The following is a 20,426-nucleotide window of genomic DNA, read 5'->3' as shown; positions in this document are numbered from 1 at the left end:
TCATAGCATTTCATTATGATAGCAGTAATTAAGCCTTTTTTAAAGCCTAATTCATTTAACAACTATTATAAACTTCAATAAACATATGAAATAAAATATCCTGTTTTAAGTCTAATAGATTTTCCCTTTTTATTTCTAAATGAGTCATACACATTGTTGTTTGAATGCACACTTGCTCTAACCACAGTAGGGTTTCCTTTTAAATTTACCGACCTGCAAAACCAAGTAGAAAGTTTCACCATCTTTGACATTTATTTCCTGTTCAACCACAAAACCCCATTTATTTTAACACCTCTGACACATTTAAATGTTATCATCTCGATAAATGCACCATTAGCCCCTTGTCTGTTTAGAAGGCACAGCTCCTCTGCTCATCTACCAGATCCCATCATCATGAAGGTTGCTCATATCTACCTGCTCTGCATCCTGGGAGCCGCCCTGCTGTCTACAGTCCTCTGCAACAGTAAGAATGTTGAGGTTTATTTCACTTAGAGATGCCACTTCTCCACTCAGCTGATATTAAATTACCTAACGCTGTTATTTTCAGGTGGAAGTGCTCCTGATATGTGCTGCTTTGAATACTTTCCAAGTCCCATACACAATGAGCTGATCTCTTCGTATTTCAAGACTGATCCTCGGTGCCACTTGAATGCAGTTGTGTAAGTACCAGAACCTTAGTTTCTTTCATTCTCTGTTAGATAGTAATTTGTTCTTTTCTTTTTTTTTTTTCTTAAATTTGTAGTTCATTAAACATTATTTATATTTGGCAAACACTATATATTTTTTTCCTTTCAGCTTAATAACAAAACGATCCCGCCCCATCTGTGTGAACCCTAAGCAGCTCTGGGTGGTGAAGATGATCAATTACCTGGAGAGTCAGTCCCTGGTCTAGAGATCTAGAAGCTGCCTACCGTTCTGCTTTATCAGATCATGTTAAGTATATGTAGCAATGCAACCATCATTTCGGTATCAGTGCTTTTAAGTTTCTGATTTTGCTTCCAACATGTAAGCTTTTTTTTTTTTTTTTTTTGCAATAATTTGTTCTTAAAGCTTTGTACAACACATATTCTACAGTGGTGATTTCAACCAGGAGGAATTTATGTTGTGTTTTCTTTTTTTTCTTTTTTTTTTTTTTTTGATCTTTTTCATTTCAATAAAATATCATCATTAGCATTTGTGTTTTGGCTGATTTTTAAATAATAAATGCAACTTTTATAAAAATGATTCTGATTGCTTAATATTAAAAATGAAGTCTCAAGTAAGAGGACTTTAATAGTGAGATTGTAACTACTTTTCAAATGCATAAAGTTACATTGCAAATAACAGATTTACTTTCGTTAATCCTGAATAATAATGTCGGGGCTTTACTGGTTTTCTTGAACTAACGCTTATGGAGGGTCCAATTGCAATGCAATGCATATCTAACCAAATCAGTTTACTTAATTAGAACCATTTTAGAACAAATGGCATTTCAAGGCACTTCACAGAGTTATTTCAATCTAATCATACAGACAGACAACGGTTTTCTAAGTGTGGCAAGGTGCACAACAGAGGGCCATTTTGGGATTCGGACCCTCAAGGGCCCTGAGCGATCACCATGCACACTGACTAGTCAGGCAAAGGGATATAAACTCCCTGGCCAAGTAGCCTGGCCACATGATCAGTTAGAGGCCTGCAGGTGGTGACAGTGAGGAGAAAAACTCCCTTTTAACAGGAGGAAGATGTTAGCAGCCATCTGCCAGAACAAACAGGGAGGTTGAGAAGACAGTACAGAGTCACACACACTAAAACAGCACAGAAGAACCAGGAATACTTTAGGTAAGAGAAAAAAGTAAAACATTAACTGTAATAGTATTGTAGCTCCTGATGTAGCTTCATCTAGGTGATAAAAACAGCTAAGCAGATAAACTAAGGCAGAATTTTGGTCTATGATCTACACAATAGGTCCTCAGCAACACAGCCAATAATCCTCTGCAGGAAGGATTCACAAATGAACAGAAAGCTAGGAGAGATGTAGCTTCTGTGGAGAGAGAGAAGATAAAACTAAATCAGAGTTTAAGGTGAGGTCACATACACTATATTGCCAAAAGTATTTGCTCACCCATCCAAATTATTGGAATCAGGTGTTCCAATCACTTCCATGGCCACAGGTGTATAAATTCAAGCACCTAGGCATGCAGACTGTTTTTACAAACATTTGTGAAAGAATGGGTCGCTCTCAGGAGCTCAGTGAATTCCAGCGTGGAACTGTGATAGGATGCCACCTGTGCAACAAATCCAGTCGTGAAATTTCCTCGCTCCTAAATATTCCACAGTCAACTGTCAGCTGTATTATAAGAAAATGGAAGTGTTTGGGAACGACAGCAACTCAGCCACGAAGTGGTAGGCCACGTAAACTGACGGAGCAGGGTCAGCGGATGCTGACGCGCATAGTGCGAAGAGGTCGCCAACTTTCTGCAGAGTCAATCACTTCAGACCTCCAAACTTCATGTGGCCTTCAGATTAGCTCAAGAACAGTGCGCAGAGAGCTTCATGGAATGGGTTTCCATGGTCGAGCAGCTGCATCCAAGCCATACATCACCAAGTGCAATGCAAAGCGTCGGATGCGGTGGTGTAAAGCACGCCGCCACTGGACTCTAGAGCAGTGGAGACGCGTTCTCTGGAGTGACGAATCGCGCTTCTCCATCTGGCAATCTGATGGACGGGTCTGGGTTTGGCGGTTGCCAGGAGAACGGTACTTGTCTGACTGCATTGTGCCAAGTGTAAAGTTTGGTGGAGGGGGGATTATGGTGTGGGGTTGTTTTTCAGGAGCTGGGCTTGGCCCCTTAGTTCCAGTGAAAGGAACTCTGAATGCTTCAGCATACCAAGACATTTTGGACAATTCCATGCTCCCAACTTTGTGGGAACAGTTTGGAGCTGGCCCCTTCCTCTTCCAACATGACTGTGCACCAGTGCACAAAGCAAGGTCCATAAAGACATGGATGACAGAGTCTGGTGTGGATGAACTTGACTGGCCTGCACAGAGTCCTGACCTCAACCCGATAGAACACCTTTGGGATGAATTAGAGCGGAGACTGAGAGCCAGGCCTTCTCGTCCAACATCAGTGTGCGACCTCACAAATGCGCTTCTGGAAGAATGGTACAAAATTCCCATAAACACACTCCTAAACCTTGTGGACAGCCTTCCCAGAAGAGTTGAAGCTGTTCTAGCTGCAAAGGGTGGACCGACGTCATATTGAACCTTATGGATTAGGAACGGGATGTCACTTAAGCTCATATGTGAGTCAAGGCAGGTGAGCAAATACTTTTGGCAATATAGTGTAGATCTGTATTCTGACATTAGTTTGTGTTTCCCCCCAAACTCTCCACTGTTTAAAACAGGACTGCTGGATCGGAGCTGCCTAAACTATAAAAAAGATAACTTACATGTATAAACTGTTCAAGCTGAATCCATTTACGCAGACTGGGACTTTCTCTTACTATTTGCAACTAGTAATTAGTTTAACAAAAAAAAGAGTAAATGTATTTAGTGGCACTTTTTAATAATATCTTAAATTGTCATAACTTGCAGTAACTATATTATTGAGATCTGAAATTAGAGTTTATCCTTGCCAGAATTCATTTTTAGATAGGAAGAATGTTTATTTTACATATTTGAGAGTAAAAGCCCAATACACAAAAATAGGAAAGGTGATGTCATGTATAATACTAAAATTACATTTCAGATATTTGAAATATTTATTTTAGATGGGAAGAATGTTATTTTAGATATCTGAAAAGTTCATTCTGACTAGGAAGAAATGCATTTGAGACATCTGTATTACGTATTCAAGCAAGTTAAAGGCACACTATGCAACATTTTTCAGTTAATTAATGTGTTCCATAACGTTTTGGATGATTAAATGAGTCATTTCAGGTTGAACAAAGGTATTGTTGGCCGCCCTGGTGGTCTGTGGGGGAAATACCGCACTTGCAATTGCAGGAGCACCGACCCGCACCCACAGGCTCAGAAGTCTTGCGAGAGTCGGTCTTGCTTTAAGGCGAGAACTGCTACACGCCCCCAGTTAAAAGCATGCTCGTTGCTAGCACAGTGGCGATCTTTGTGCAGTTATGCTACGTTCACATCGGACGCAGCAAAATCGCGTCTGCTGCTTCATTTTTGCTGCTTGTACCAGTTAGTTCTGACGCGCGGCTGAAGCAGCTTTGCTGCTCTGGCTGTGCGGTGCAAAAGTGTGTCTGACGCGCGTTGGGCGGAGCTTCACTATCCTTTATCTGCCTTGCAGCTATATTTGCTGTGATCAGTGGGAATAAAGTAGTTTTAATATGTGTTTAAGTGAGAAAATACACCTGAAAACGTAATCAGTGCAGTCAGTTCATTCAGATTATTATCCTGCCTTCAATATTTTTTCTGTCGGAGCCGCTCAGACCCCCACATACCAGCAGTGCGCCGACAGTAGGAAACCCTTCATCAGCAGCCTCTGGCCGGGTCGCCTCCTCGCGGTTCACCGTGGCGGCTGGTAGGTGTTTTTCATCTAAATAATCCAAACTGCAGGCAGCAGGATAATAAAAGCCAACATATTCTGCCGGCAAATTTCTGCATTTTAAGTTAATTTAGGCGTCAATAAACTGTTTAAGAGGAGTGATCATCAGCGCTGTGTCTCTCTCCCTGCGTCAGATGATTAAACGCGCCCGACGCGCTGCTTCAGCTGCTCAGACGAGCTGCGCCTGCTGCTCAAAACGCGCCGCGGGACCTTTTTCTGCGCCTTGACGCGCGTCCACCATTGACTTTGCATGTAAACTCGCTGCTTCTGTCGCGCCAGCTGCGGTGTGAACGCAGCATTAGTCATTCGTTGCGTTGGCCTGTCTGCTAAGCTCAAAACAACCGCGCCTGGCTTGACGGAGAAACCAGGAGAACAGCTGTGCATATTTACGACAGTGCACTTTTACTTTCGCCCTCTGGGGGGAGCCTCGCTGGAAAATCAACACCGGTTGCATAGTGTACCTTTAATAATCGTCAAAACGGCTTGCCATAGGATCTTGCTATTGTCTAGGTTCATTGTTTATGTTTACTTTGCGCTCTGCAGGACCAGCGGCAGAGCTCCAATGAACAGCCACAGCCTGCTAGCTTTCTCTGCCTGTATTTTGCCTCTACTACTACTAGGTAGGCTACTTCATGATTTTGTCCAGCTGTTCTTCATCATCAAAGATGATTGGAACCCACTGTCTTCAAACTTAAAATGTGGCATTGCTTTACCATAAAGGATGTGCTGTAGAATTCAAAAGGACAAAGGCATGTATTTTCTGAATAAAGACAAGTAACAAGAAGAAAAGTTGAGCTCCAATGTTTCGTTAAAAACAACTTTAGCTACCTAGGTTAATATCTTTAATTGAAAGTCATAGGCTAAAATGTATTATCAGATTATTTGTGAGACAAAGCCAATAATCTAACTGTGGATTCTGTATATAGATTCTTTGTGGACCATAAATATTGCTTGTTTACTACCCTTGAATTTTTATTTCTTTTTTTGCCTTTTGCTATTACTAGTTTCACACAATCCTTGTATATTGACACCAAATAAGTATTTTGTATAGTTTTTAGTCATGAAAAAGAAAGAAAATGTGACACTTACAGGAAGTGTTACGAAGAGCATGCAAAATACGATGGACATCCAAAGGAGTATGAAAAAATTGCCAACCCCAGGAATCCTCAGAACCTGACCTCAAGGGCTGGTGTCCAGCAACTTACAGAAATGCCTCTGGTCCAGCACAACGGACATCTGCTAATGACATTATTATTCTACTCTGGAATGCTAAAGCAGACACACATTAAAAAGTTTCAGGACACCAACCCGGAACTAGAAAAGTTAAAAACTAGCTCAAGGACGCCTTATCTTAAGAGTTTTCTCCACACCTTTCTGGTTGACAATGAAGATGTCTTGCTTGAACGGTTTCAGTTGCTTTGTCCTAAAAAAAGGTTTATGTTACTTTAAAAAATAACTCAGAAAAAATGACATGATTTTCTTCTTAACTGCCAAAGCTTACCCTGATCATCACAATGTTTCCAACACTGGCTTGAATTCAAAGTATTTTAAATATTGCTCGCTGTAACTGCTACATCTCCACTCCCATGCCACCTGTTTTTTTTGTTTTTGTTTTTTGTTTGATTAAACATTACAGAAAATAATTTTCAAATAAAAATCTCTGACCTTGGACATTATGTAACATGTCGTACATGTCAGTTTTGATTTTGTGCTTGTTCCTTAAATGAAAGCTGGGTCAATGTCCAACAGGTAAAAAACAGGGTCCATGTTGAGAGGTTACTTGACATGGTGCAACTTTAAAATAGGTTGTTTAACATATACAGGTGCTGGTCATAAAATTAGAATATCATGAAAAAGTAGATTGATTTCAGTAATTCCATTTAAAAAGTGAAACTTGTATATTATATTCATACATTACATACAAACTCATATATTTCAGATGTTTATTTTGTTTAATTTTGATGATTACAAATGACAACAAATGAAAATCTCAAATTCATCATATCAGAAAATTAGAATATTGTGAAAAGGTTCAAAATTGATGGCCCCTGGTGCCACACTCTAATCAGCTAATTAACTCAAACCACCTGCAAAAGCCTTTAAATGGTCTTTCAGTCTAGTTCTATAGGCTACACAATCATGGGGAAGACTGCTGACTTGACAGTTGTCCAAAAGACGACCATCGACACCTTGCACAAGGAGGGCAAGACACAAAAGGTCATCGCTAAAGAGGCTGGCTGTTCACAGAGCTCAGTGTCCAAGCACATTAATAGAGAGGCGAAGGGAAGGAAAAGATGTGGTCGAAAAAAGTGTACAAGCAAGAGAGATAACCGCACCCTGGAGAGGATTGTGAAACAAAACCCATTCAAAAATGTGGGGGAGATTCACAAAGAGTGGACTGCAGCTGGAGTGAGTGCTTCAAGAACCACCACACACAGACGTATGAAAGACATGGGTTTCTGCTGTCGCATTCCTTGTGTCAAGCCACTCTTGAACCACAGACAGCGTCAGAAGCGTCTAAAGAGAAACAGGACTGGACTGCTGGTGAGTGGTCCAAAGTCATGTTCTCTGATGAAAGTAAATTTTGCATTTCCTTTGGAAATCAAGGTCCCAGAGTCTGGAGGAAAAGAAGAGAGGCACTTCATCCACGTTGCTTGAAGTCCAGTGTAAAGTTTCCACAGTCAGTGATGGTTTGGGGTGCCATGTCATCTGCTGGTGTTGGTCCATTGTGTTTTCTGAGGTCCAGGGTCAACGCAGCCACATACCAGGAAGTTTTAGAGCACTTCATGCTTCCTGCAGCTGACCAACTTTTTGGAGATGCAGATTTCATTTTCCAACAGGACTTGGCACCTGCACACAGTGCCATAGCTACCAGTACCTGGTTGAAGGACCATGGTATCCCTGTTCTTAATTGGCCAGCAAACTCTCCTGACCTTAACCCCATAGAAAATCTATGGGGTATTGTGAAGAAGAAGATGCAATACACCAGACCCAACAATTCAGAAGAGCTAAAAGCCACTATTAGAGCAACCTGGGCTATCATAACACCTGAGCAGTGCCACAGACTGATCGACTCCATGCCACGCCGCATTGCTGCAGTAATACAGGCCAAAGGAGGCCCAACTAAATACTGAGTGCTGTACATGCTCATACTTTTCATGTTCATACTTTTCAGTTGGCCAACATTTCTATAAATCCTTTGTTTTTATTGGTCTTCAGTAATATTCTAATTTTCTGATATGATGAATTTGAGATTTTCATTTGTTGTCATTTGTAATCATCAAAATTAAACAAAATAAACATCTGAAATATATGAGTTTGTATGTAATGTATGAATATAATATACAAGTTTCACTTTTTAAATGGAATTACTGAAATCAATCTACTTTTTCATGATATTCTAATTTTATGACCAGCACCTGTACTGAGACACAATGTGTGCCTTGAAGTCATAAATGGACAGATCTCAAACTTGTCATGACACTGAGATCTCCTCACAAAGCATTATGGGTTTTGCTGTCACAGCGCCCACTGTCGCCATGAGCTACCTGACAGCGGCAACTAATAACAAAGATGGCGCAGGCACCGCGCAGTGGACGAGGAGTTATGTGAACAACTGCGAGGAAAAAGCAGTGATCATCTGTCTGAACGGTCAGTTAACGGAGTTCACTATAAAGTCTACTATAGAACCTTCGCTCTATATAGTGGATTTAGGGGTTAGGATGGACGTTCGGACACAGTAAGCTTGTATGAGCTATAAGAACAGCTACTTTTTAACAGAGCGTGCACAACCACAAAATGGGCTTGTGCATGCTCTTGCATGAGTTTAATAGGCATTCCCTCTCGGGATCTGGTACAGGGTTGTGCATATGCATTTTTTTAAGTGGAGAGGGCGTGTCTTTTAAAATGATCCCAGAAATCCTCTACAATATCTTTAATAGTTGCTGTGCTGCTGTCCAGCCAAATTATATAGAAATATAGAAAGATATCAATGTCCAGCCCTCCATTATCTGACACACTTGTCCCAATTGGGGTCGCGAGGGGTGCTGTCAATGGGCGAGAGGCAAGGTACAAACTGGACATGTCTCCAGTCCATCACAGGGCAACACAGAAACGAACAGGACATACAACCATTCACTCACACCTAAGGAGAATCTAGAGAAGCTAATTAATCTAACAGTCATGTTTTTGGACTGTGGGAGGAACCCGGAGAGAACCCACGCTAAGGGAGAACATGCAAACTCCATGCAGAAAGACCCCAAGCTGGGTATCAAACCCAGAACCTTCATGCTGCTCCACTGAGCAGCCTAGAAAGACATAATTTCAAAAATTGGTAGCACAAACGTACCAACGCATCCTAGAAATTTTATTTATGCAAATCTACTTTCCTCCGAGATCTGTCAACATTGATGGCAGGGCGTTAGGAACAGCTTGTTGAAAACATGTACTTTGTGACTAGTAAAACAGGGAAGTCCATGCAAAAAACATGACCTGTGCAAAAATATAACAATGTAAAATTAAAAACTTTTATTATGGTGGCTACCTTTGTTTTAATGTTAGGTTAAATATTAGCATTGAAATCTGTTCTTGGTCATTCTATAGCTGTGGCATGAAGGGACTTTTAGAGTCTCACTGGTCCACTTGTCCATCTGGTCTTGCAAATTGTTGAAATCATCAAACCTTCAAATAAAAGTTACATAAGCAATAAAAAAATAGAATCTTAAATTTTACACAAAACTTTGTTATTGATAAAGAGTCATTATTATAAATAAAAATTTATTCATGAAATGTATGAGACACTCACACAATCTCAATGGTGCTGTATGTCCTATTTGCAACTGGACAAGATGGATTTCTGTATTACAGTCTTATTTCCATTAAATGTAGAAAATAAAGCCCACATGTAAGCAGTACCGATGGCATCCCAGTACTGTCCATTGAATCTCCCAATTTGATTCAGCCACGGTTACTCTCCCTGTGCCCATTCTTTCTTCTTAAAAAGCTTGTCAACCTGAAGATAATAATCTATCCCAGGTTTCATGATTCTAGTTGTTGTAGTTTTTTTAATAAGAGTAGATTAAAGATGCTGAAGGTAGCAAAAAAATTAGGTGGCATTACTCTTCATTTCCTGAATCGGAAGCCAGAATCAGAAGCCAACTTCAGCCACCGGATGCGTGGTCACCCTGCTGTTATCCGTTATTATTGTGTTCTTTCCTAAGTTATTGCATATTAGATTTAAACCTGATTGAAAAGAGCTGGGGAAACTGGAAACAATCAGCATTTTTAAAGTAGAGAAAGGGATTTTAATTTCACGGGGAGTAGGAGCATGTCAAACTCTGCTTCCATCACAGAGGTGAAGGTTGTAGAGTCAGACTGAAGGAGTAACACTGAAGCTGGTTTCAAGACGGGACACAGCAGACTGAAAAAGTCCTGTGTACAGATCTATAAAAGAGCCAATCTGTCGGGGTCATAAATAGTTTATGTATAAATAAATAGCGTTTTATTAACAGAACATAACACATGGTTACAAACAGAGTATTGTTCTGACAGAACAATTGGTCAGTTCATGAAGACAGAATGCTCCATCAGAATGACAAGGCAGGATGGTCTCCTGACTGGATCATGAGACAGGAGTGGAGCATCCCCTTGCACAAATGTTTCATAAGCACACATTAATTTTATAATCATCATTGAATAAATCCAACAAAATCTTTTAAAGATCTTTTGCAAATATGATGGCAGCACCAGAGCTGGGGACTCTGTTATAGAGATTGATGTTGGGCCCCTGAAGATGGTTGAGAAAGAAGGATCCTTTGGTAAAATTAAGAATATTATAACTTTGAGCGTCCTCCTTTCAGGCTTTCATATGACATATGCTATCATTATTTTGTACAGCATGTTTGCCGATCATTTAAGTTTGAATAATGCTTCCCTCTACACAATCGTTTTCCAACATCTTTTCCATGGTCAGTAATTAGTCTCTGAAACTTGTGAGATTCAGCCTTCCTCAGCTTAATAATTTTCTCGGCATTTCCTCGGTTTTTGTATCACTCTCTCTGTATTTACTGCATTTGGTTTTATTTGGTCAACTAAAATTCTTTAGCATTTCTACCCCCCATATATCCTGCACGGCCCTCAATACACAGAAAACAGGAAATTATGTATGAAATATTTTTAACAGCCAAACTGTGTCAACCTATAAATGCATGTTGTTTATAACTGGGTTCAGGTCAGTTTCTACATCAGAAGCCTGTATTCATGTGAGCTGATGTTCATTAACCCTGAAAGACTAAAATATCTGAAGAAGGTGTCTTCAGGTGGATGTAGTTGGTTGGGGAACCAAATGCAGAGATGAGTATTTGCTGATTTTACAGTAAACAGCAACAAAATCCAATAATGCAGAAAACCAAAAACCAGAAAACGTCATGAGAAACACACATGAGGAGCCAAGTACAACAAGAAACCAGCAAAGAGTGACTGAAGAGGAGGAGTATAAATGGGAGACTGAACAAAGACTGGGCTGATCAGCAGACCAGGAACAGGGGTGGATGGAAGCAACTAGAAGGGAGCTAGGGAGAAGGAGACTGACAGAAGCGGCAACAGAGGGTAAACATGAGAACTCAAATACAACCAAAAACAACTAGAATAAAACAAAATGGAAACCATGAAAACTCAAAAACCAATGAAAACTAAAAAAAAAAAACTTAAACAGAACCAAAACAATGACAGACGGAATATCACAGAATCCTCATTCAGCACCAGATGATTATTATCTCCTACAGATGTGCTGCAAAATAGAATACCAAATGGCAACATGATATAGAATACTACCGATCATAAATGTTTCCAAGTACTTTTCAGCAAGTCAAAATGTTTAACATTATAATCTAATTGAATATTCTTCTCCTCAGGCCTGCAGATTTAACAGGTCTTCAATGTGGAGGTCCATCTTCCAGTCCTCAAGATCTGCTCTGCAGCTCATAGACGTATTTCTGCTCCAGTAAACCTGATTCAAAAGATTTTTCTCATTACCAGCTGTTTGCTTTAGTGTAAGGTCTTGAGGACTGCAGATGAATTTCTTAAAAAGAAGTTTTTGTATATTAGCTTGTTTTCTTTATATATTATTACTGTAAGTGGAAATGAGTTTTAAAACCATTCAGTTTCAGCACCTAACCCCTCATCTGTTAGAACTGGTGTTGCATATATACTGATCCAACACACCCCTTCGAAACTGGCTGCTGGACTTCCTCACCAACAGACCTCAGTCGGTCCGGGTCGGTCAGAACACCTCTGACGTCATCACCCTCAGCACGGGCTCCCCTCAGGGCTGCGTCCTGAGCCCCCTGCTGTTCACCCTGATGACATACGACTGCGTCCCCAAGTTCACCACCAATCACATCGTGAAGCTTGCGGACAACACAACGGTGGTGGGCCTCATCAGGGACGACAACGACCGGGACTACAGAGAGGAGGTGGAGCAGCTCGTGGGCTGGTGCAGTGAAAACAGTCTGATACTGAACGTGGAGAAGACGAAGGAGATCATCGTCGACTTCAGGAAAAACCGCCCCCACCATGCTCCACTGCTCATCAACAGCTCAGCTGTAGAGGTGGTCAGCAGCACAAAGTTCCTGGGGGTGCACATCACAGACAACCTCACCTGGACTGTAAACACTTCATCTCTAGTGAAGAGGGCACAGAAGCGCTTGTACTTCCTGCGGAGGATGAGGAGAGCCTGCCTGCCCCCACCCATCCTCACAACCTTCTACAGAAGCACCATAGAGAGCGTTCTGACCAGCTGTCTCTCTCTGTGGTGTGGAGGCTGCAGAGCCTCTGACTGGAAGAATGTGAGGAGGGTGGTGAGGACAGCAGAAGGAATCATTGGGGCTCCTCTTCCCTCCATTAAGGACATTTCATCACAGCGCTGTGTGTCCCGAGCCCGTAATATCATCAAAGACCCCTCACACCCCCACCATGGACTGTTCTCCCTGCTGCCCTCTGGGAAGAGGTTCCGCAGCATCCGCTGCAGATCCACCAGGTTCTGCAACAGCTTCTTCCCCACTGCCATCAGACTGTTGAACCTTTGATCCACAAACCGAACTCTGCACCTATTGCACATTATCCGGCATCAGTGCTGCTGAACGTTTAACTTTTAGCCCTTTAATTGTTCATCTCATTTCTATTCTCAATAACGCATTTTTTGCACAAATGCCTATTTGCACTGAACCACTGCAACTCGCACACTGTCTCTTATCCTCTGCACTGTTCACACTTTGACCACTGCTGCACTTTTTGTATAACTCGTGCCATTTGAAATATCAATGCAACGTTCATAAGTTGTATGTAACGCAATTTCGTTCTGTATGCACTTAGTGCATACAAAATGACAAATAAAGAAGTCTAAGTCTAAGTCTATCCAACACTAAAATGGTGCTATCGGTATCGGCGAGTACCAACTAAAATGGCAGCGATACCATTTTGAGAGCCAAAAGTTTATTCAACTATTGCCACCCATTCCAGTTAGGCAATAAAAAGTTCTACTGGATTCACTTTGTATTAGTCTTTTTTTTCCCTGCTTCACAAAGGTAGGCAGCAGCTTGACGAAGCCATGATGGCAATTATTTTACATCCCAGTAGTATGCAGTTCTGCATTTAAACACACAGACATCAATTTCAAACAGATGGTATCTAGTAAGAACCTTCATCCTGTAATCCTGACGTTTTTGGTCCAAATGTCATTTTTTAATCAAATAAGATGGGGTTTCTTATTTGTAGTTCTTTGGTAAATGCATTCGCTTCCATGGGAGGTAGGGATGTCCCTATACCAGATTTCTTCGAATCAAGTACAAGCACTGAAATTTTAGTACCTGCCCAAACTGAGCACTGATTCAAGTGCTTAATGAAAAAGTCAAAAAGAAAAGTTTAGAACTTACAGTAGTAGCCATTTAAAATTTCCCCACTTCCTTGCTGGGCCCTTAGCTGGTCCTTGACTGATTGGCCTATGTTGGTGATAGACGGGCAAAATAAACCAATCAGATCAACGAAGCATATGACGTACTAACAGAGCGACGACGAAAACACAACCACAAGCCAGGCTACTCTTACCGAAGCCAGTCGGGAGAAGAGCAAAAACATCTTTTCCTCTGAGAAAAGCCTCCAGAGCAGTGTTTTGCTCTTCTTTCAGTGAAGAAATACTCTGTATGTCCGATAAAACTTGCTCGATAGCCACGCTAACGCTAGTTTCATTGGCTGAAGCCGCCATGTTCTTTAGACTGAACTGTCGCGCTTCTCGTTGCGTCACACCTCAGCCCGCCTCAAAGCCAACGCTGATTGGACGTTCGTTTGGTGAACGGCTCCAAATTTTCTTTAACGGAGAGTCTCCAGACTGATAAGCGAGTGAAACCTTGAAAGCTCGCAAGATCAGGATGGTCTCACCAGGCTAGTTTTGAATGGCTTCTACTTTATTTTCTAAAATGTCAAGCTGGCAAAGTCAGACTTTAACCTCGGATCAAGTACAGCTTAGTTTCAGTAAAGGTATTTCTTCCAACACGGAAGGGCCTCTTGACAACTTAAGCTAGAGTAAACTTAACTGTGTTTCTACTGTGATCCGTGTCAAATATAGAAGCGGTATCGGTTCAGAGTGTCGGGTTATTTTTACAAGAACTTCACACTGCTGTCAGGCCCGATATCAGTACCAGTGCATCCCTACTGGGAACCACTTGTGTTCTGGGTCATTCTTCTCCCCGTTTCTGTCTGCAGAAGTCTGGAGAAAATGCAGATCTGAAGTTCTGAAAAATGCTAAACCAATAACCGGTTTCCAGGGAGGTACATGTTCACTGAAACAAGTTTATCTTATAGCAAAATCATCCTGGGAAACGACAAATGGAGCCAATTCTCCGATTAATTTGAGCTTAGTGTCCAATTTTGAGTTGAATTGTTTGTTTTCACATCTAGTCTAACCACAGCTGCATTTCCTCTTCAGCTCTGTCAAACAAAATGGAAACTTTCACCATCATTACCATTTAGTTGCTGTGTAACCACAAACACACTGCCACTGACACACCTCTGACACATTTTTTTTTTGTCAGTTTTTCTCTCGATAAAGGCAGCATTAGCCCCCTGTTAGTCTAGAAGGCACAGCCCATCAGCTGGAGTGTTAATCTTTCTCATCTACCCGATCCCATCATCATGAAGGTTGCTTACATCTTCCTGCTCTGCATCCTGGGAGCCACCCTGCTGTCCCCAGTCCTCTGCAACCGTAAGATTATGGCAGTTAATGTCACTTAGAGATGCTACTTGTTAATCAGCTGATATTACAATAATTAATGCTGTTATTTTTAGATTCAAAAGAACCTGATGAGTGCTGCTTTGAATTCTTCTCCAATCCGATAAGAAGAAATCTTATCACTTCGTATTACGAGACCGATTCCCGCTGCTCAAAAAAAGCAGTTGTGTAAGTACTAAAAGCTACATATTACTTTATTTTCTGTCCGTTTTTGTTCCTATTGGTGGGAAAAAATCTAATGTGCATTTCCTTGCTTTCAGTTTAATAACTAAAAGGTACCGCCACATCTGTGTGGAGCCAGGTAAAGACTGGGTGGAGAAGATCATCAAGTTTCTTCAGAGAAAATCCCTTTAAGGAGCTGCATCCTGTCCTGCTCTATCGGATCATGTGGCAGAGACGCCTTCATGTTGGTATAAGCGCTTTTCTGCTTCAAGTAATCAAAGATTTTTCTTCCAGTATGCAAACATTTTTAGATTTTCTGTGTATTTTTTAAAAGCTTGATTGTAACCAGGAGATTGCTTTCCTTTTTTTGCTTTTTCTATTTCATTCTTTTGCCTTTCTCTTAATTCTCTAACACTATCAGCAGCATTTGTCTGTTGGTTTTAGTGTATTATATGGTTTTGTTAATGAAATAAATGCAACTTTTATCAAGTGCGTCTGATTATTTATTTTAATCAAGTGAGTTTAATATCAACATTAAATCATAAGGTTTTTTTTCACAAAGTTTCTTTTTTTTGTAAATAAAAGGATTCACAGCTATGCATATCTTTAAACAGTCACATACCCTCTGCTAAGTTGGGGCATTCCACAGGATGTGTTAATAATCTGAACACAAAGCAATTCACTTATCTGCCCAGCAGAGGGCGACAAAAATATATAATCTTGTTCTTAAACTGAAGGTATGAGAAAATAAGCTCTACAGCTCTGCAAGCCTCTTAGCTGCTGCTTCTCCTTTGCTCAGATACTGAAGGTAAAGAGACAAAAGCATATAGTTATGGTGCAGGTCACAGGTTTACATCTACTCACCTTGATTAATGTAGAAACAGCTTTTATGCAGGATCCTCTAAAAATGCGGGTTCAGTCAGTTTATTTACATTGCACCAAACAGATGTCATCTCAGGCAGCGGCAGTAGTGCAGTTGCCTAGGGGCCCAAGTTCCTGGGGGCCCCATAAACCTCCATTTACATGCATGGTTAACACAGCTACTAATTTGTGCACATTAATGATGTTGCTGATAAAAATCCTTTCTCTAAAATGCCATCAGAACACTTATAGTGTCCACCACATTGGATCAGTCCATTTGCTGCACATGTGCAGAAAGGTCCAGTCAGCAGCAAACCATTTGAAAACAAACGTGTGAAGAGTAGCATTGCCAACTTTACCCTATGTGCTTTTGTCGCTATATTTAGTGACTTTTCAGACTTCTCTAAGCACATTTGTTTTTAAAAGTGCTAAAAATTCTGTAAGTGTTCAATGGGTCTGTTTTATGGGCCGGATCTATCAAAGGTTTGCGTGTATAAAAACGTGAGCTATTTCACTGCGCACGCTAAAAAATGTTCAAACTGATCTATCAACAGTGTGCTAAAAGCATTTAGGGCCGGATCTATCAAAGGTTTGCGTGTATAAAAACGTGAGCTATTTCACTGCGCACGCTAAAACATGTACAAACTGATCTATCAACAGCGTGCTAAAAGGATTTGGTCTTTAAAACGTGCTAAATAGCGCCTCTTATCCATTTAGTACTTTTTCTGCAATGAATATGCAATATGGGGCGTTTACACGCAAAAGTGCGTCTTGTGGGAGGAGAACATGTAAATATATTAATTTAGCACTCGCAAAGTGATTTATCAAACCTGAAAGCAATTTTGCTAACGGTATCTGACTATATTTAACACGTTTCAAAAGAAGGTGCAAATGGTCTGTATGCGTAATTGCGCACACATGGCAGCGGTTATTGTCGCAAGAAGGAGACATCGAAATGAAGCAAGGAGACGCAGAGAACGCATTTTTTCACTCTGTGTGAATATTTTTGCAATGAAGGAGGAAACGATCATCAAAACATATCGTTTATCCAGCATTGACATTTTGGAGCTGTTGGGGGAACTCCGAATGGATTTGGAGCCAGCCGCAAGGAGGACCCACGCAATACCAGATATCACAAAACTCCTTGCAACGTTGCACTTTTTTGCATCCGGGTCATTCCAGCGTACGGTTGCAGCGAGAGCTGGGATCTCCCAAGCTCGTTTTTTCCGAAGTGCTGTCCGACGGGGTTCTCTCCCTGGGCCTGTGGAGCAACATGCCAATGCTGCGGGGATGCATACGCGCAGTAATCTCATCCACAGTCAGTTCTTGTGAGCCATTTGGTATGTGCATTTTTCTACAGGCCAAAATTTTTATTTTTTTTTTTTACTGCAGTGAAGTAGAAATTCAGCCACATACCACCTTAGGGAATAAAGGTTGCCAAAGTTTTTTCTTTAAATATATATATATATTTTTTTGTTGTTGTTGGGGTCACTGTAAGATTTAAATTTCTTAATGCACTATAGTTTGTAGAAACTACAAACTACTTTTCCGCAAACCACAAAACGCGCAAAACCATCATTTAAATAGGGCGTCTCCAACAGTTTTGCACCTGCCACCAGTTACGCAATCACTCTTGTTAAATCACCCGCAAACCATGGTTCAGCCCCTCGCGCAAAATTCCAGTTTGCGAGCGCAAATTACTGCACGCAATATTGAATCTTGATAAATCCGGCCCTTTGAGTATACAAAATGTCAATAGAAATTGTCTAAGTTTAAGCATATGTATAATAAAGAGAGTTTGCCCTGGCATTGATGCCTGTGGGACTCCACGAGTAACCCTGGAGCATGAAGAAGATTTATCATTAACATGAATAAGTGCAGCAAATCAAGTGGGTTAAAAATGACTAAGGTATTTATTATGATACATGTGGATAATTCGTTGACTTCAAGATCTTAAAAAAAGTATTAAATTAACCTTTTGAAACTTTCAAAACCCATGTATTGTATCATATCTTCTTCTCAGTTATTATCCTATTTTATCTTGTCATAAAGTATTGTATTATATAGAATTATATTTTATCTTATCTGAAATTATCAAATCACATCAAATTGAATTTTCTTTGATCTTGTCTTAAATTATCATGTTTTATCTTATCCTCTTGTATCTTGTTTTATCATATATTTTCTTATCTTTTCTTATTTTTATCTCATCCATTTTTTCATCTTATCGTACCAAAGAGAGATAATAAGTCTGAACATCGTTGAAATAAATTCTAAGAACAGAAGCAGATATATATGTGGATTTTATTTCATATAAAATTTACAGACAAGGTAAATAATTTCATAAAATACAAGAAAAGAAGAAAACATAGAAGAGTTTTTCAAAGAAGGGAACATAGTTCAACATGACATTGGATTATAAGAAACCAGTGAACCACAGCAAAATAGATGGCTGGTTGAAAGAAACATTATGAATAGTTATAAATGTTTTTTTTTATAGTTTATGGGATAAAAAGCAAAGGAAAAACAAGATTTTCACTTGAAGTCCGTTTCATCCAGATGTCTCATAATTCTCTCCACCCAGACGAGATTTGGATCCACACAGATGTTGCGGCCATTCTTTATTGTGACCAAACTAGAGCAAAGAACAATATTTATAAATATAAAAAATGATCTTTCCCTTTTAAATAGTATTGACCACATTACAGTAGAAATAATGGATGTAGTTTAAAAACCTAACAGGTTTGTAAGTCTGTAGTACTCACACGACTGCAGCCTTGGGACAGCGGTGATCAGTGTAGTAATATGAACCAATGAAACTTTTCATTATTCGCCGTGGATAGAACTGGAAGCAGCAGCCATCAGGACCAGTCGTATCTGAGAACAAAAACGCATGAATTAAATCATTTTAACGCTTGAAGAAACAGCAGCTCTTTCCTAAATCTGACTCTAATCTTTCTTACTATCGCAAAGGACTGCGGACAGCAGAGCGGCTCCCAGGAAGCAGAGCAGGAAGATGTTTACGGCTTTCATGATGACCAGATGATACAGAGTAACGCTGCAGCTGGGTGGTTCAGACCTTTAAGCAGAAACAAGGTCTAGAGTTATGCTGATGAAGTAAGAAAAAAAAAACAAGTTGTTAGTGGGGTTAATGTAGGAGGATATATGTGGTTACATGCGTCTGTGAAACTTTCCACTCAGATATGGTGGCGGAGAACGGAGGAGATGCAGCTGCGGTTTGACCAAAGTTAGATACAGAACAAAACATAATCTACGTGAAAAACTTTGAGTCTCTTAAAATATTTTCAAGCTTTAATTTGTTTAAAAATAGACTTAAAATTGGAAAAAAAAAAGGCAAGTTAAGCTATCTATTATTTATTCGTGTTAAGGTGTTAAGTCAGGTAACCCTTTAATACTCTAGCACATTTTACTTTTGCAAAAGTAAATATATATAGAAGTGGTGTTACACATACTTCATGCTGGTGAAGATTCTCAGTCATCCAGGTCGTAGTCATTCCAAAAAAGTAAAATAATAAAAATAAAAAAAAAACCACTGGACTTTGCTTCCAAGCTTAAAGACGTTTTGCTTCCCATCCAGGAAGCTTTTTTCAATTCAAAATGTCTGAAGCAGTGCGGAGCTTGCTACCTCCCCTGGACAAGACTGCTTTCCACCAACACCAGGGATGTCAAACTGGTTGCAGACGAGTCCTTTCATCTCATCAAGTCATGTTAAGACTGGACTCACTTGATGAGATAATTGGAATCTGGTGTGCCATTGTTTGGTTGGAAAGAAAAGCTGCAGCCACATGGCCCTTTCTGGAACCAGTTTGAGACGCCTGACCTACACCTTAGGGACAAAGGACACACGTTTGAGGACCAGGATGTTCACATTTTGGACAAAGAAGACAGTTGGTTTGAAAGGGGTGTGAAGGAAGCCATTTACGTTAAGAGAGAAAAACCAACTTTAAAGTCATAGGGAAATGGTTCTTCCAACCGTTGCATTTCCGTATTCTCCAGAGTGGTGCACGACTTTACAAGAGTGAATAAAGTGAATGTGATTGGTCGTTTATCAAGGGGGCGGGATTGTTGAGGCGGAAGGTTCGCAAGCGCATTTTGTTGTGGCCGTTGTCTTGCTAACCAGTTAGCAACTTAGTGCTAGTAGGTTCCCAATGTGAAATTCCATTGGGACCAAGTAGCACTAAATTGGTGACTTAGCAACGACACTGTCAAGGAACGCTATGGACAGCGGAAACATGCAAGAGGAGAGTTTAGTGTCGGAGGTCGTGGATGAGTCTCCTCCGTCATCCATTTTTTATTTAGAGGAGGAAAGCGGGGACGAAGATGTTGTGGAAGAGGAAGCCAGGGCGGCAGAAGCTTGGTTTGGTGTAGAAGGCTTCCAGCCGTACATGTTTGAGCCCTTGCCTCGCAACGCTGCCAGTTCTGTTAGCTCTACGCCTGCCGAAGACACAGACGTCCATCCCCGTGAACACTGGGACGCAACTCAATGGGAAAGGAAATTACAGTTGGCATGAGACAAGACTGGTGGTAGCGCTCACCTCGTCTTCTTCGAACAAGCTGTT

General features: G+C 40.6%; 3 protein-coding genes across 3 annotated transcripts; 2 read left to right on the top strand and 1 right to left on the bottom strand.

The window, feature by feature from the left end:
* The first annotated feature begins 314 nt into the window (after window positions 1-314).
* On the top strand, window positions 315-1,173 carry LOC119772160 (C-C motif chemokine 5-like). The gene is made up of 3 exons (XM_038268486.1): window positions 315-463; window positions 548-659; window positions 796-1,173. Exons 1-3 carry the CDS (start codon window positions 394-396, stop codon window positions 890-892), a joined length of 279 nt encoding a protein of 92 aa, XP_038124414.1. The 5' UTR covers window positions 315-393; the 3' UTR covers window positions 893-1,173.
* A 13,458-nt stretch (window positions 1,174-14,631) lies between these two features.
* On the top strand, window positions 14,632-15,474 carry LOC119772161 (C-C motif chemokine 3-like). Its single transcript, XM_038268487.1, has 3 exons — window positions 14,632-14,796; window positions 14,880-14,991; window positions 15,084-15,474. Exons 1-3 carry the CDS (start codon window positions 14,727-14,729, stop codon window positions 15,175-15,177), a joined length of 276 nt encoding a protein of 91 aa, XP_038124415.1. The 5' UTR covers window positions 14,632-14,726; the 3' UTR covers window positions 15,178-15,474.
* Window positions 15,475-18,132: 2,658 nt separating this feature from the next.
* On the bottom strand, window positions 18,133-18,976 carry LOC119772171 (C-C motif chemokine 3-like 1). The gene is made up of 3 exons (XM_038268498.1): window positions 18,810-18,976; window positions 18,612-18,723; window positions 18,133-18,481 (listed from the first exon to the last, which is right to left on the bottom strand). The coding sequence occupies exons 1-3, from the start codon at window positions 18,877-18,879 to the stop codon at window positions 18,382-18,384; spliced, it is 282 nt and encodes a 93-aa protein (XP_038124426.1). The 5' UTR covers window positions 18,880-18,976; the 3' UTR covers window positions 18,133-18,381.
* Window positions 18,977-20,426: the final 1,450 nt, after the last annotated feature.

This window comes from Cyprinodon tularosa, unplaced genomic scaffold (assembly GCF_016077235.1).
Source record: "Cyprinodon tularosa strain WSP-4 unplaced genomic scaffold, ASM1607723v1 ctg70, whole genome shotgun sequence".
Lineage (NCBI taxonomy): Eukaryota > Metazoa > Chordata > Actinopteri > Cyprinodontiformes > Cyprinodontidae > Cyprinodon > Cyprinodon tularosa.
This window is presented reverse-complemented; position numbering and strand designations above follow the sequence as displayed.